General features: G+C 35.1%; 3 protein-coding genes across 3 annotated transcripts in view; 1 reads left to right on the top strand and 2 right to left on the bottom strand.

Moving 5' to 3' along the window:
- LOC105172009 (protein N-lysine methyltransferase METTL21A) overlaps window positions 1–2,933 on the bottom strand; it is a 4,298-nt gene extending 1,365 nt beyond the window's left edge. The window contains exons 1-2 of the mRNA XM_011093328.2: window positions 2,645–2,933; window positions 791–933 (exon numbers count right to left, since the gene is read on the bottom strand). Of these exons, the coding sequence (XP_011091630.1) occupies window positions 791–933; window positions 2,645–2,878 (377 nt within the window). The 5' untranslated portion in view covers window positions 2,879–2,933. The remainder of the gene's footprint in view (window positions 1–790; window positions 934–2,644) is intronic.
- Window positions 4,858–6,652, top strand: LOC105172008 (UPF0481 protein At3g47200-like). The gene has a single exon (XM_011093327.2). It carries the CDS (start codon window positions 5,095–5,097, stop codon window positions 6,442–6,444), a length of 1,350 nt encoding a protein of 449 aa, XP_011091629.1. The 5' UTR covers window positions 4,858–5,094; the 3' UTR covers window positions 6,445–6,652.
- Window positions 6,807–8,750, bottom strand: LOC105172007 (60S ribosomal protein L38). The gene is made up of 3 exons (XM_011093326.2): window positions 8,613–8,750; window positions 7,464–7,647; window positions 6,807–7,062 (listed from the first exon to the last, which is right to left on the bottom strand). Exons 1-3 carry the CDS (start codon window positions 8,613–8,615, stop codon window positions 7,040–7,042), a joined length of 210 nt encoding a protein of 69 aa, XP_011091628.1. The 5' UTR covers window positions 8,616–8,750; the 3' UTR covers window positions 6,807–7,039.

Genomic DNA, 16,076 nt, shown 5'->3' with positions numbered 1-16,076 from the left:
CTCAGAAGATGCAGCTTTTGGTGGTAGTAGATAAAAGGTTTGAGGAGCAGAATATCTATTCCACCAAGCATATTTTCGTTAATGATGCATAGCTAATGGGAAAACTTCAAGTATCATCTAATAGAGACCATTACTTCCCTACAAAAACTGAACGAGAAAAATGAAAATCGAAATCCTGTGCAAGACATGAGCTTGCAGTCACGAATGGAGTTAAGGCAGATGATCCCATTCACATGAAAAGGTAGCCTTGCTCGACCATTTTCTTTGCCACACCCTATCAAGGCATTAATTTGAGCCACTTAGCACATGAATTTGATGCCACTAGTCGATTAGAGGTTTACATGAAAGAGAAGACTATGTCTCAAGGGATGTTCATGTTTCGGGAAAGAAGAGTAATAATGCAGAACCCATTTCTACTCAACATATTAATTAAAAACTCAAAATCACCATTTTACCATCAGAGTTCCTTTTGGCAATAGTCACACTCACCTTTTTGGGAATCTCAAGCAGAAATGTGAATAAAGTGGATTGTATGGTTTTATGATTTGCCAGTGAACATGTTAAATTTCGGTTCAAGGACACAGAGTGCCAAGGTGGAGTACAACGAGGGTGCAAAGCATTTTAATCAAGATCAGCAAATGAATGGATAATTTTTTTGACATTTTTCAGGGCTGTACACTTGTATATTTCTGGCCTCACAATATTTAAAAAATACTATGCATGGGCAGAACAAGAAAATGGTCAGAACAATATTCATGAATAAATCTTAGGACTATTCGTGAAATCTTACCCAACCAATCCACAGCCAGAGCCTAACTCGATAACATTTTTTCCTTGGAGGAAAATTTTTCCAGATTCCACAGAATGCTCTAAAAACTTCCCCAGAATAATGCCGCTGTCCCACATCACTGAACCAGTTACACCAGGAGTGCCCTGCAATGAGAAGGGAATCATCACCAAACTATTTTACAAGGGAGTGATGAATCAAGAACAAAGCGAAATGTGCTTTCTGCTAATGCTGAAAGTTTTCAAGGTAATTTGGCATTATAGATATGTTAATTTTAATGAATAATCTAAAAACAAAAATGAAGATAAAGATAAGATATTTGCTCATTGGTCTAGTCCAAGGACAACAAGTCAATGGCAAAATCATGTTAGTCCCCCTATAATTTGAGGTTACAAAGTCCACCTATTTATATCATTGAATTACACAAGTGGAGAAATGGCAAAAGGAGGAAATTGCTCCAAAATACAACACTCAATTAGATACTGTTGTGATCTTGCACTTATCTAAAACGGATCATTCTTGATTCTTGACAAATTATCCACTTTGAATATACGGCATGCCAGAAAACTTAGTGTTCCTTCCATTCCAGCATTCTTAATTGTTTAAGTCACTTCAAAGTGTTAGGTTAATTACAAATGCATGTCAATTCTAACTATTTAAGCATGCAGAAACAGAAAACCAACAAATAAAACTGAACATATTTTATTTTCATTTAATTGAATTGCGAATAACAATGTAAGAAAAACTTTTACTAGCTGAATCGTTGTATAAGCCAGAATCCACAAGCCAAAGTTCCAAATCATATGCCCATAATGTATTTGGACTTTTACCTTACTTAGGCCCACCTTTTGGAATTATTAAACTACTCTAGCAGAGAAATAGAGTTTAAATATGAAATGAAATATGAAAATAATCAACTAGTATCTTTCCATCTTACATAAATAGTGTATGACAAGCCGCACAGCAAACTGTTACCAGCTACAATCTCTACCAAACTGATTTAAATGAAGGGGTAATTAGAGGCATCTGTAGGTCTGTTATAGACTTATCTCCACAGTTTGGTTTTAGGCGTGAAAATTTCCTGTAATACAAAACTAACGGGTGTTGCCCAGTTCACCCCTATTCAATAAGAAGCTGGAGCACTTCAATATGTGACAGGATGGCATGTCAAACCCACAACTTGAATTTAGTGAAAGGTCATACAACTACTACTACTTCTATTAGTCTATATGTGTTACGATTGATCAACTTGCAAGTCTAATCCACATCTCCATTTTGAATTCAGGACATGCACATGACTTTTATACTATACGAGTATATGTAGAGTCTCAAATGTACAATGCAACTTCTGCCAGCAGAGACACAATGGAGCCGCAAGACCAGCAAGTCACACTTTATTACACGAACACTTGGAGAGGTTACATGTCTTTGGTTTTCAAGGTCAATTAAGCAAACTGAAGATTGAGACAACTATATGTATAAGATCCTTAACCTTCCAGCAACCTTACTTGATACTTCAAGAAGAAGTCTTCTAAAACTGTGACTACTCTAAATTCGGTGCTGGGGAAACCTTCTCAACCTGGAAAAACCATAGTACAAAACTGCTGCAAAAGTACTAACATCAATGTCTTCATGGACTGACACTCCAGCCTCAAATGGGTTCATAAACCAAATGAAACCAGCAACACATTCTTACAGTAAAACCCCACATGTCAATCTCCAGAGACGCGCACCCCCACACACCGAACAGACTGTAACATAGAAGAATCACGCAGCATATCCTATTTCTTAATAATTATTCTCTACAATTGGCACTTCAAACCAGAAAAAAATACCAACAACAAGAAGAGGACGAACCAGAGAAGAAGGGGACTGGAGAATGGAGAGGGAGCGGCCACAAGCATCAATGTGGAGCTGAAGTGCTGATTGACTGACAAAAGCGTTGTGCTTAGAGAAAATCGGCTGCTGAATAGCCCAAAGAAGCATAATCTCCTCTTCACAATCACTTACTAATCCCACTTTGCCTCTGTATGACCCCAGGCCCGCCACCACGTTTTCCACCTCCTCGTCCGCCGCTGCTCCTTCCGCCATCACCGTTTTGCTACTCTCTAGATCTACCCATTTCTTGTTTATGTTGAAAACCCATGAACTTCTAAATCTTGCAAGATAACCCCATGTTTATTCTCGGGGAGAAAAGGGTCATTTGGTTTTGTTTCATGAGTATTTTTGTTTCGAAATAATTATACTATCATTTTTTTAGAAAAATAGAAATAAATAAATGTACGTCGGAGATAGAGTCTACATATAAATTTATTTTTAGATATAATTTAAAATATTTTAAATAAATAGAGTAGATTTGATATTAAATTTTAGAAGACAAAATCGATATTTATTGTCAAATTATATCTCTTTTATATATTTATATATTATATGTAAATATGTACATTTATAAAATTCACTAAAAGAAGGCTTTCTTCCCCTATTTAAAGGGGTGGATGACATTACAGTAAGAAAAACCCTAATTTTTCAAGGCAAAAATAGTCCCCTTCCTCCTCTCATTCCCTCAAAATTTGATTTGGGTATGATTGGTATGAGCGAATAAATTGGGAATGGGATGAATATTTCTATATTCATTCTAAACACATACTTAGTATAATTTATAAATAGTCATAAACATTTCTTGGGAATGCTCAGTCCATAAGTATAAGTTAGATATTTCTCTGCTTACGCATGATTTTAGCGATTCCAATATATTAAGAATAGATTATTTTTTTTATATTATTAAAATAACTTTTGATAAAATTATAGTTGCAAGATTTATAGTCACAAAATCGTATATTATTTTAATAACAATATGAAATACTTAAATATATATGTATATTGTTACCAAAATATAAAATATAAAATATAAATATTTAAATATTATATAACAACATATATTATTGTATTCTATATTTTTGACGTTTAAGCTAAAGTATGTAAATAATAAGTATTTATTAAAAAATATTAGATATATGAAAACATCCAACAGTATATATTATAAATTCATAATTAATTTAATATTATGATGTCCATAAAAATGGCTAGGCGAAAGAGGTTGAGCCCTTACCCGAATTGGGAGCACCTTGTGTCCAAATGAATGCAATGCCCAAGGTGCTCTCAATTTCGGGCTAACAAGCCATCATGACCAATAGCTGGAAAGGACAAGGAGATGACGAATGCAGTAACGTTGTCAACAAACAAGTCAGAAGTCCGCGTTTGAAATTCGTGGACGATTATAAGCAAAGAGTCAATAAAGTAGATGGGGAATATCATAGATTTTCTCCAACTCTTCAAAACATAATAGTTTAAGCTTTCAAATCTTTATAGTTTTTAATTCTTAGTTTTATGGGGTTTCCCTAACGAGCCAAGTACTCTTTCATATGAGAGGTTAAAAAGTTGTTTCCTCCAACGGAGGAAATAACATATATATATATATATAATATTTCATATATTTCTTCAATAAAGTAAAAGCTTCTATTCAACTTGTTCCACCAAATATTTTATTAAATCTCTGCATTTGAGTCCTTTTACATCCTAAGATAGAAAATAAAATAGGACTGTGTTGTGTGCTGTTGAAGGAGCCAAGTACTTACGGACCATCTGTTATAGTAGTGTGGTTCAAAGAAGTCCGTAAAATTGAGGACTTGGAATACTCGGAGAGCAAGACGATCAAAATAAGCTATGAATTCATGGAAGTTTACTTTTATTTCAGGATGCATTTTGGCCAAACTAAGAGCATGAAAGTGGACTATAAAGGCTTTATCATCAAAAGAGTAAAATGGTCAGAGAGCAATAAACGTGCAGATTTTGATAGATACAAGGCATAAATTGCTACTCCTATTTATACGGTTCTTGTTTTACCATACCCCCATAGATAGGGGCAGTAATTACATTTAAGCATTATTTTAATCTTCTTTTAAATATACTTTATGTTTATTGCTGATTTATGAAATTGAACAAGCTCATGCTCAATCTTCTTTATTTAAAGATGTCAACTCTTACTAGTTCAAAATAATGATATAACTGGTAATTAATTTACTCTTCTGAGCATATTCAGACTACCACTCACAGCAAGTGGTTACACATCCATTTCATTGTAAAGGAAGAATGAACTCAGCTGGACGGGTGGATTCTTGTACAGGTTTATATATTGTCAGGACACAATCTTTCAAACTTCATTAATTTTCCGCTGTTATACTGAGCCAACTAGTGCGTACTATATAAAAATCCATCCCGGCATATATATACTGAGCCAACTAGTTTCGATGTTTGTTAATTCTAGCCAGCAATCGATGAGTTCATCAACAGGTGAAATTACTGAGGAGGAAGCTGGTGTCTGTTCCTCTTTCAGGATCACAATCCCCGGTCAGGAAGGATCCTCTTTGGTTGTGTCCCGCAAAATGCACAGAGTGCCCCCACAAATGCGTCTGAACAACCGGACCTCAAACTTTTATGATCCCGTAATTGTTTCATACGGCCCTTACCATCATGGCAAAGACCAACGCCAGGCTGAGGACTTGAAGCGTCAAGCCCTGGACCTGCTCTTTTCAGAGACTGGCAAAAACAAAGCCTTCTTCATGGCATATATTCTGAGGCGGATTGATCGTATCCGGGATTGCTATGTGGGAGTCTCAGGTGATGTGTATGATGACACGGAATTGGCTGAAATGATGCTTGCCGATGCTTGTTTGATACTGTACATCAATGATGCCATGGATGGTAATGATGTATTCTTTGATATGGGTTATAGGTCTCTTGGATTTGCAGGTATGAGATTGGTTGTCCGTGATTTATATCTCCTCGAGAATCAGATACCTTATTGGATTATCCAATTCTTGGACAGCTTCAGACGTGGAAGATGCCCGAGTGTGCTTACATCTCCGCTGCCAGAACCCGTGCACCTTTTGGCGATCCGGCATCTAACCCTATTCAAAAGGAGACAGAATCATGAAGTTAGACAACCCAAACCCGAATTCATCCAACTCATCTCCTGGCTCAGATGGATATCAAGGAATCAGAAAGAAAGCACTACCGGCCACAATTTGGAAAACTTCAGCTGTCCGCGTCGTTCGGTGATGGATCTCAAGGCAAAAGGCATTCGCTTTGAGTCGAGTTCTGACTTGTTGACAGACATCAAATTCGAGTCGTACTGCTTTCATGGGAAGCTTCAGCTTCCCAGTCGCCATATCGCGGACCATTTCACATACTTCAATTCAAACATGATTGCGTTCGGAATGTCTCTAGGTGCTTACACTGAGTTTGCTGTGGCATCTTATGTTAACTTCATGAAATCGCTCATTGAAAGCCCCGACGACGTGAAGGAATTGCAAGAAAAGGGCATATTTAGGACCACATTCAGCAACGAGGAAGTTGTCCAAATGTTCAAAGAGATGGATACTTATGGACTGGACAAAAGAGATGCTTTTCTGGAGGTGAAGATGAGAATTGAGAAGCACTGCAGCAACAAGGCCAAGACGTGGATGGCTAAGCTGCTTCATACTTATTTTCGGAGCCCTTGGACTGTTCTTGCTCTGTTTGCTGCCATTTTTGCGCTCGGTCTTGCTTCACTTCAAGGTTACTACGCAATCCGTCGAGCTAATAAATCATCGCCATAAGGGAAAAACTTGATCATCCTAGTGCCTGGATTTAATCTTCTAAAGTGGTCTAGGGGTGTTGTATGAAAATAAAGGGAGAATGTTGGAAACAATGTGAGTGTTTGGATTCATTTTTCCGGTGTTTTGCTGAGATAGAGACGGAAAAAGTAAAGATAAATAAGTTTGTGTTGGAAATAATGTATGCTTTTGGAAAGTGGATAACAGGCAATTGGAATAAAAGACAGCCCCATTAACATAGCAACTTTTGCAATTACCAAAATAATCCTATTAAACTACTCAAGCACACATAATTTAAAATGACAATGAGAAGCTTATGGAAACTCCCGTTTATAAATACATCAAATTTTTAATTGGACTACAAATAAATGTTTAACCTTGAATGCATTCATTAGATGTTTGATGAAACTTAGTACATGCAGAACGACAAAATTTAAACCATCATCTTGCAAAACCAAATGCATCACCAAATCTTGAGGAGTTTCACTACAAACGAGTCTCTTTAAAATTCATCCAAAATAGTCTTCAAAACAAATGTTAAGAAAGCTCAAACAAAATCTCTTTCGACACACTACACTTTCTAAAGGCAAATTCCACCTCACAGGTCTTGCACGCTCAAACCTGCAAACAAAGTGAACAAACACAAGTCATCTTAGACTCTCTATACCTGCATAGCAAATAGACAAAGTGTAGCAAAAACATAAGAGCCAACCAAAAGCAGTATTTTGCCAATATCTAATTAATTGTTGGTAAAAACCAGAAATCTCTCAAGTACAAGACAAACTTCAACTTGATCTTTTTTTTCAGTTTTTCAACAAGAGGAAAACCTAACAAACTTCAAATATTGTTTAAACAAGGATCCTGAGATATTCAAGAATATATTTTACCAGGTAAGATATTCACTATACTTGTCATGTTCTTTCTTGACAAAGTTTGGACAAATTGCAGAGTCTCTAAAATTAGAACTTTAAAATTGCTTCAAGCAGACAAGTTAATGGGATAATAGGTTCTAGCCAACGGACCTGGTGGAAGGGATTGCTTCAATTTGTCAGCCTTCTCCGGATCAAAGACACAGAGGGTGTACAGGTACTTTGAGCACCTAACCTTGAACTTCACCACATCTTTGCTCCTCTTGATCTTCACAGATCGTGCATCCTTCCTCCTAGCTGTGAGCAAAAAGTCCTTTATCTCATGAATCTGCTTCGGCTGGAGATGATAACATTATGAAAACAAAAGAGTCAGAAAACATGCAAAAAATTGTCGGACGGACATAATCTAAATCCTAGTTGGCATCTTCAGGATATCAACCAGAGCATAGCCTTTCAAAAACCATACAAATAATCAATAAGATGCTTTCAGATAACAAAATAACTCAGAAACCAGTCCCAGTATACAAATCCTAAACCAAAATGACAGTCTACATCCAAGTTCATGTTACCATGTGCTGCATTCTGTAGCATCCAGGCTAAACTAGTATAAAAATATGAACAGTTAAGAAGGCACAAATGAAGCATTACAATATTAAATTTCCATGGATATTTCGGGATCAATGTCTTTAGCTTTTGAAAAGAAAAATAAATAAATAAGGGGAACCGTGCCAAATACAGATATATACACAACATTGCAACAAATTCAAAGAAAACGCAAGCAACGCGAGATACAGAAAAAGCATGGCTATTTGGTATATCGCATATATACTTCAATTAAAAAATCACAGTTGAATTAATAAGAAAAAAGTTCTCATCTTTCTTTTGCTTCATTGCAAGAAAGAATCCTGCAAAATTTTGAATCCGAAAAACTAGATCCGCTTTTTCATGTTAAAGTGGCTAAATCACTCACTTCAGCCCCATTCAATTTTTCGTCTAAATCCAGCTCAACGCCCCTTTTTTCACATTAAAAAACAAAATTCATTGCAGCATTACACACAAATTATACCATCGACTCATTACTAAAGAAATAGACCACTCTACTTCACCAAATTCACCCTAAAATACGGATAAATAAAACCTCGTTCGCAGCAACGAAAATTGCAAAACAATCTAGCGCAGAAAGATTACTAAACGGCACAAAAATCAAGGTCAAATACCCAAAAAACACAAAAAGAAAAAGAAAAAAAACAGTTCATTTCGTACAACCGTAGCAAATTCGCAGACAGGTAAGAATTTGGGTACCATTTTCGCAGACGAAGTATGGGAGAGGCGGATGCTGGCGAGGAAGAGTGCGGAAATTCCGAAACCCTAAGTCTGGGGCTTCGTCGATTAGCATGGAGTTTTTATATACTGCCCAATTTTTGTGAATAAAACCCTACTGGGCCTGTGGTTTTCCAAAGGCCCATTATGATTTAATTGTCATTCTTATGGGCTTTTCTTTTATTTAATCTCTTGTAAGATGCTGCACCTGATATTTTGATAGAATTATTTTTAATTAAATGCATGATAAAAAAAGTTTGGTAAGAATTGGTAAGGTGTTTATTTATATATATTACCGAAATCGATAAATTTTTTCAAATGTTAAATTTAATGGATTCACATACTTTTGGTCGAAAAATTACCTGTGAGTTATTATTTATAAATTTAATAGATAACAAAACTTTTCTCCCAAATCCCCCTCTGAGAAAATTTGTTTTAACAATTTTCCGTAGCTTAAGGGCAAGTTATAATTTCAAGTTGGGATTTTGTTAGAGCTTTATCGAAAATATCAAATGTGTGAAGTAGTGATTGGTCGGAGAGCTATGATTCTATTGGAGGAACTAGGAAAAGTCCTCGTCGCACGGCTTCGAATGTCCAACAGTGGACTGAGTGTGCTTGTGTAGTGATACCTTTGGTCACTAAGACGTTTTGGACCAACGCAAACCTAAGTTGTTGATTTTGAGGTTGCTCTGGCGCAAGTGTGTAATGTTCAATTTTCTTTGAAATTTAAATTTGTAAATTTCATCTTAGAGCATTATTTCCTTGTTCACTATTATGATTTATTTGTCTATGTTTAGGGTGATTACTGTGATATTTTTTAACGGATAGACCCTTGATGTGCGATTGTAGTGTAGCTATAATTCCTAGTTTATTGAAAAAGATCAATTTTTAATAAATATGTTGCAGTTAGGGACTTGAAACGAACACTCATGCATGTTGAGAATAGGGGTATAATACTTTATTGTAGTGTGTGTTTGTAGCATTAGGCATACGCTTTTACATTGGAATATATTCCATGAAAATGTAGCCTTGTACCTCTTATCAATCATGTCTATTGTTTACTAGTTGAATCACGTGAAAGACTCCAAATTTCAATACTTGCAAGGCTTGACAATTCGTCTTTCACTCTATATTTCACATTGTATTGATCGCACAGTCCAATATTTTATTTTATTTTCTTGCACTGCTTGTCACTATGTATAAAGGTTGGCTTTGGTTGTATACTCATGTATTGTGAATACACAGAGTAGAAATGGGTTCAGAGCCCGCTATATTGCAACATAGAATGTTTTACAACACAAACTGGACGGTAGAAATGGAGAAAACCTTCATTAACACTATGATAGAATAGATTTTTCAATCGGTCTAGATGAGCCCGGGTATCCGGATTCTTATTCCATCCTCCAAGAATGCGTGAAACCAACAGAGAACATGGGCTATTATTCGATTATAATTTTTACGAATCTAGAGTAAGGCATTTGTTTAATCGGTTCCTTCCATTTTCATGGATTTTTAATTTTTCTGGTGTGTCTTACAATAGTACAACAAAGGATCTGTTAGTTGACAACATGTTTTGGACCTTATCATCGAGGTAAAAATATCTTACTTAATTCTATGTGTTTGTCTAATTTAACAGTTTCGTTAAAATGTTAATAAATTCCATATGTTCAGAAGTGACGCAATGCAAGGACATACATGAATCTTCTTGATCCTTCCTGGAAGTCTATGGTAATCATGTTTAGGCACCCTGTATGTGATGAAGCCAAAGATGATGAAGGTGATATACTCGGTGCCGAAGTAGGCCTAACAAAGAAATGGATGTGAATAATCATGTATGAATTGAATTTTCAGTTCCAATTGTTTATATAATTTGACTTATTTTCTTTTCTCACTTTGCGTCCAAGTTTCAATGCTTGCTTGATATTTTGGGTAAGGTAAATAGGCATGGAAATGACAATCTTTATGGTAACTATTCAAAACAGTAAAGACTGACGATATTCTTTATTTTGTCTCATAAGCATGCAAGCATATTGGTGTATGGGATGTGTAGTCATTTTTTGGAGACTTGTGTAGTCAGCTTTTGTTGGGAATGACTAATGGGTTTTGGACTCCTAAATCCATTTTTTGCTCTTAAAATATCAAAATAAATCCGTTGGATTTTTTGTGGATGGGATAGAGTCCCATTTTTTCCAACAACTAATGTATAGCTCTATAATTAGGGCTTAAGTTCATTTCATTTTACATACCAAAATTGAGGCCACTTCTGCTCCAACAAAGTACTATTCCATGAACTTAGTGATGCAACAGACGGCGAGTGTGTCTTCATGGGAAACTCTACAATCGCCAGAGTCTTAGGTAAAGGAAAGATCTTCCTTAAACTTACTTCTGGCAAAACACTTGCTTTGAATGACGTACTATATGTGCCTTCCTTATTTAGAAATCTAGTTTCTGGTAGTTTATTGAATAAAGCTGGCTTGAAAATTGTATTAGAATCTGATAAGGTTATAATCACTAGGAATAATAACTTTGTAGGAAAGGGATACTTATCTGATGGTTTATTTGTTCTGAACACTGTTTCCACTGTCATTAATGAAATTTCTTCCAGTTTTGCTTATTTGATAGAATCTGTTGATATTTGGCATGGTAGATTAGGACATGTAAACTATTCCTCTATTAAAAGGTTGAAAATTATGAATCTTATAAATATTTCTGACACAAATGGATGCTCTAAATGTGGAGTCTGTGTAAAGGCAAAATACGTAAAGAAACCTTTTTAAACCCATCTCATCTAGAAGTACTGAATTACTAGAATTAATCCACTTGGATCTAGCTGATTTAAAAAATATATTAATCAAGGGTGGTAAAAAAATATTATATCTCCTTCGTTGATGATTTTTCTAGATACACTAGGACTTATCTATTAAAATCCAAAGATAAGGCTGCTGAAATATTTTTGAAATTTAAGGCTGAAGTTGAAAATCAATTAGATAAGAAGATTGAAAAACTTAGATCTGATAGAGGTGGAGAATACAATACTAAATTTCTAAAAGAATTTTGTGAGATTAATTGAATAATCCATGAAATGTCTGCTCCATATACACCTAAACAAAATGGCATAGCCGAATGAAAAAATAGAACTCTAAAAGAAATGATGAATGCTATACTTTTAAGTTCAGGTATGCCTGATAATATGTGGGGGGAAACAGCTTTATCTGCATACTATATCCTTAATAGAGTCCCACATAAAAAATTGAATAAAACCCCTTATGAATTATAGAAAGGGTTTGCTCCTAACTTTAAACTTCTTAAAGTGTGGGGTTGTCTAGCTAAAGTAGCATATCCTGAGTTTAAGAAAATATAGGACCTAAAACCTTTGACTGTGTGTTTATTGGATATGCCCAAAATAGTGCCGCATATAGATTCATGTGTTTAAATGATAACTCTCTTTGTGAATCAAGAGATGCTGAATTTTTTTAACTAGTTTTTCCATTAATTAAAACTTCTAGAACGGACATAGCCTCGTCAAACAATAAACCTTTGTTAACTTCCTCTAATTCTATTGTGAATGAACCTAGAAGAAGTAAAAGACAAAAAACTGGACATAGTTTTGGACCAGACTTTCTAACTGCTTTCCTAACAAAAGACCAAGGAAAGATAAATGAAGACTTTGTTTCAATGTTTTTAGTTGAAAATGATCCTAAGACATATACGGAAGCAGTAACCTCCAGAGACTCTAGTTTCTGGAAGGAAGCCGTTAAGAATAAACTAGATTCTATAATGTTAAATCATACTTGGGATTTAGTAGATTTGCCTATAGGAAGTAAGCCTATAAAATGCAAATGGGTCTTCAAGAAAAAATTGAAACCAGATGGATCAATAGACAAATTCAAGGCACAATTATTGGTTGTGGGTTATACACAAAAGAAAGACATAGACTATTTTGACACATATTCACCTGTGACAAAGATTACAACTATTGGAACTCTAGTTGCACTATCAGCTATTCTTGGCTTAATAATCCATCAAATGGATGTAAAAACAGCCTTCCTAAATGGAGACTTGGAAGAAGAAATATATATAGAACAAGCAGAGGGGTTTATTATACCTAGCCAAGAAAATAAAGTTTGTATACTTAGAAAATCACTATATGGATTAAAACAAGCACCCAAACAATGGTATGAAAAGTTTGATCATACTTTAAAAACTAATAGATACAAAACAAATATATGTGATACATGCGTATACTCAAAATTGTTTGGGATAGAATGTGTTATTATATGCCTATGTGTCGATGATATGCTGATTTTTAGCAGCAACATAAAAATAATTGATGAAACCAAAATTTTTATCAGCACAATTTGACATGAAAGATTTAGGAGAAGCTGATGTAATCCTAAGCATTAAAATTAGAAAAAACAAAAAATGGGTTATCTCTTTGTCAATCCCACTACAGAAAGAAAATCTTGGACAAGTTCGGTGGTCAAGATGAATTACCAATCAAAACACCCTATGACCCGAGTATATGTCTCAAAAAGAATAAAGGTGATAGTGTGTCACAAGCTGAGTATGCAAAAATCATAGGGAGTGTCATGTTTCTCATGAACTACACCAGACCTGATATAGCTTGTGCTATGAGTAGACTAAGTCGATATACCCATAATCCCACTAATGAATATTGGAATGCACTACGTCGCTTGTTAAGATATCTAAAGGGGACTATAAAGTTGAGTTTGCAGTTTAATAAATTTCCCCCAGTGTTAGAAGGATTTTGTGATGCAAATTGGGTTACTGATAATAATGAAGTAAGCTCAACTAGTGGATTCGTCTTTACTTTGGGTGGGGGAGCTATTTCCTGAAAATCTGCAAAACAAACTTGTATAGCTCGCTTTACTATGGAATCTGAATTTATAGCTCTTGAATCAGTAAGTCAAGAAGCAGAGTGGCTGAGAATCTTATTGGGAGATGTGCCCTTGTGGGGGTCAACTGTGCCAGTGTCTCTGCACTGTGACTCCCAAGCTGCTATTGGAATTGCCAAGAACTATGCTTACAATGGCAAAATGAGACATATTCATATAAGACAGGAAGCAGTAAAAGAACTCCTAAAGAATGCGATAATCTCCTTGGATTATGTGAGGTCCAAGAGGAACTTGGCAGATCCTCTCACGAAAAGACTAACCAGGAGAATTATCTTTGAGTCTTCGAAAGCAATGGGGTTAAAATCTCTTGATTGATGAAATATGGTATTGACCATATAAATCTATAGCCCTGTGTTTGGGTGGTTCTAATAAGGACTTGATGGATAACTCTAACTTTGTTCGGGAAGATAGCCTCATAACTCAATTGTTGAGTGGTCTATAGACTTGATGAAGCTATCTGAATGAGTTTGGAGGTGGGCCGCCTTCTACGAAAGAGAAATGAAAGTTCTTTCTAGAGCACTCATTAGAACCCAAGGTATAAGCGCATTCCATTAATAGCGCTCGGAACATTATCGCGAAACAACGAACACTAAGGAATTCATACGTGATTATGGGGGGTCTCAATTTGAGCTATCGAAAGTTCAAGAGTCATATCACTCTCGTTAGCCAAATTGATTGCCTCACTTCACTACGCATTAATTCAATCGAAAGATATTAATGCTTAAGTATATTTCTTCCTTCACTCAGAAATCATATTCTTCATCTACATTAGTCATTTGTGGGGGTTTGTTGGGAATGACTAATGGGTTTTGAACTCCTAATCACCTAAGACTTCTAAATCCATTTTTTGCTCATAAAATATCAAAATAAATCCATTGGATTTTTTGTGGATGGGATAGAGTCCCATTTTTTCCAACAACTAATGTATGACTCTATAAATAGGGCTTGAGTTCATTTCATTTTACACACCAAAATTGAGAGCCTCTTCTTCTCTTCTAACTCCTTTCTCTTCTAACTCCTTTCTCTTCTTTCACTTTTGAGTATTATTTTGTTCGTTGTTCCAAGCTTTCTTCCACGAGTGATAAGAAAGTAATAGCTGTGTTAACCTTGGGGAGCGATCGATTTATACTATCTGTACCACGATAGTACCGAAATTTCGATTTCAAGACAGTGGTTTTTCATGACACAGTCTTTCATTTTCCAACAGCTTTTTGCCCTTTAAAAATCGAACCAACAAAGCAATTTCCGTATAGAACACTTAGCTCTTCCTTCTTCCTCTTCATTTTAATTGTTTTCATTTAACTCAATCTCGTTCTTACCCTTCGCGCTAGTATAGAGCCATAAACAACATGTACATCCCAAATTTCGCAAAATTCCTACCAGGCAACAAAAATCACATAATTAAGGAACAAGAAAGCTGATAATATCACTTCAGAAATACATCAAAGAACTCAAAGTTTATGAAAAATAAATTATGAAAAAATTATAATAACAAAATTACCTTCAACTAGAGCTCAGATCTAACTTTTTATAGGATTCTATTTATTACTTATCTATAATTAAAAAAAAAACAGAAAAAAAAACATAGGATCAACAAATTCGAAAAATTAACAATAAAAATCAATATCCCAAGATGGATGAAGCTTGTAAGTAAGATAAAGAGCAGGGAGTTAAGACCAAAAAAAGAAGAAAATGGAAGCTGCATTATCCTGGCATAAGCTCAACCTCCTTTGCTGCTTTGAGAGAGTGAAGACAGAAAATGTCTGAGAAAAGTAGGTAAGGTGAATGTAAAAGTTTTTCAAACAAATTTCAAGGGTACAATGGTCATTTAAGTTGAGGGCCAGCTTCGATTTATTCTTTTTCCACCTCCAAAAGTGGGATGAGTACTCTAATTTAAAAGTAATTAGTACATGGCCTTGGTTTTATACCGGGCCTCTATACATCAAAGTAAACTTGTAGTACTTATACTATTTTTCTTAAACAGGCTTATACATAAAAGTAAATGGGTCCTTATAGGAGTTAGGGGTGTCTACGATTACGTGAACATATCAAATTGAATCAAAATAAAAATATTCGATATATACCAAATTTGAATCCATAAATTTAGTATTAATTTATGTTTTTATGAAAATTTGGTATTGGTTTAGTTACTTTTATTTGGTAGTTGGTACATGCTTAATCACATTAATATTTAATTTTTCGTGCTTCTGCCGCACTTCTTGAGCTAATCCACTTCCTTCAATACGATCGTTTAATCCCGTTTTGTTAATGCTATGATTTGTTTGGTTAAGTATACAAAAGAAGAAGCAAGTATTCCAAAGTTGTTTGTTAGAAATATCAATTGGCAAACAGGCATTTGAGGAAATCCAAAGTTTCTGCTGTATTTGTTAAGGTCGTTGAAGAATTTAGTTATAATTTTCCAAGTCAATGGCTTGAACCATTTATGTCAATTAGCAATATGCATATACGGTATCAATAAATGTAGTAGCTAGTTAAATAGTATGAATAAATGAACAAAATGAGTCTTATT

This window comes from Sesamum indicum, linkage group LG10 (genome assembly GCF_000512975.1).
Source record: "Sesamum indicum cultivar Zhongzhi No. 13 linkage group LG10, S_indicum_v1.0, whole genome shotgun sequence".
NCBI lineage: Eukaryota > Viridiplantae > Streptophyta > Magnoliopsida > Lamiales > Pedaliaceae > Sesamum > Sesamum indicum.
Note: the sequence above shows the minus strand (reverse complement) of the source record. Positions and strands in the feature narration are given on the sequence as shown.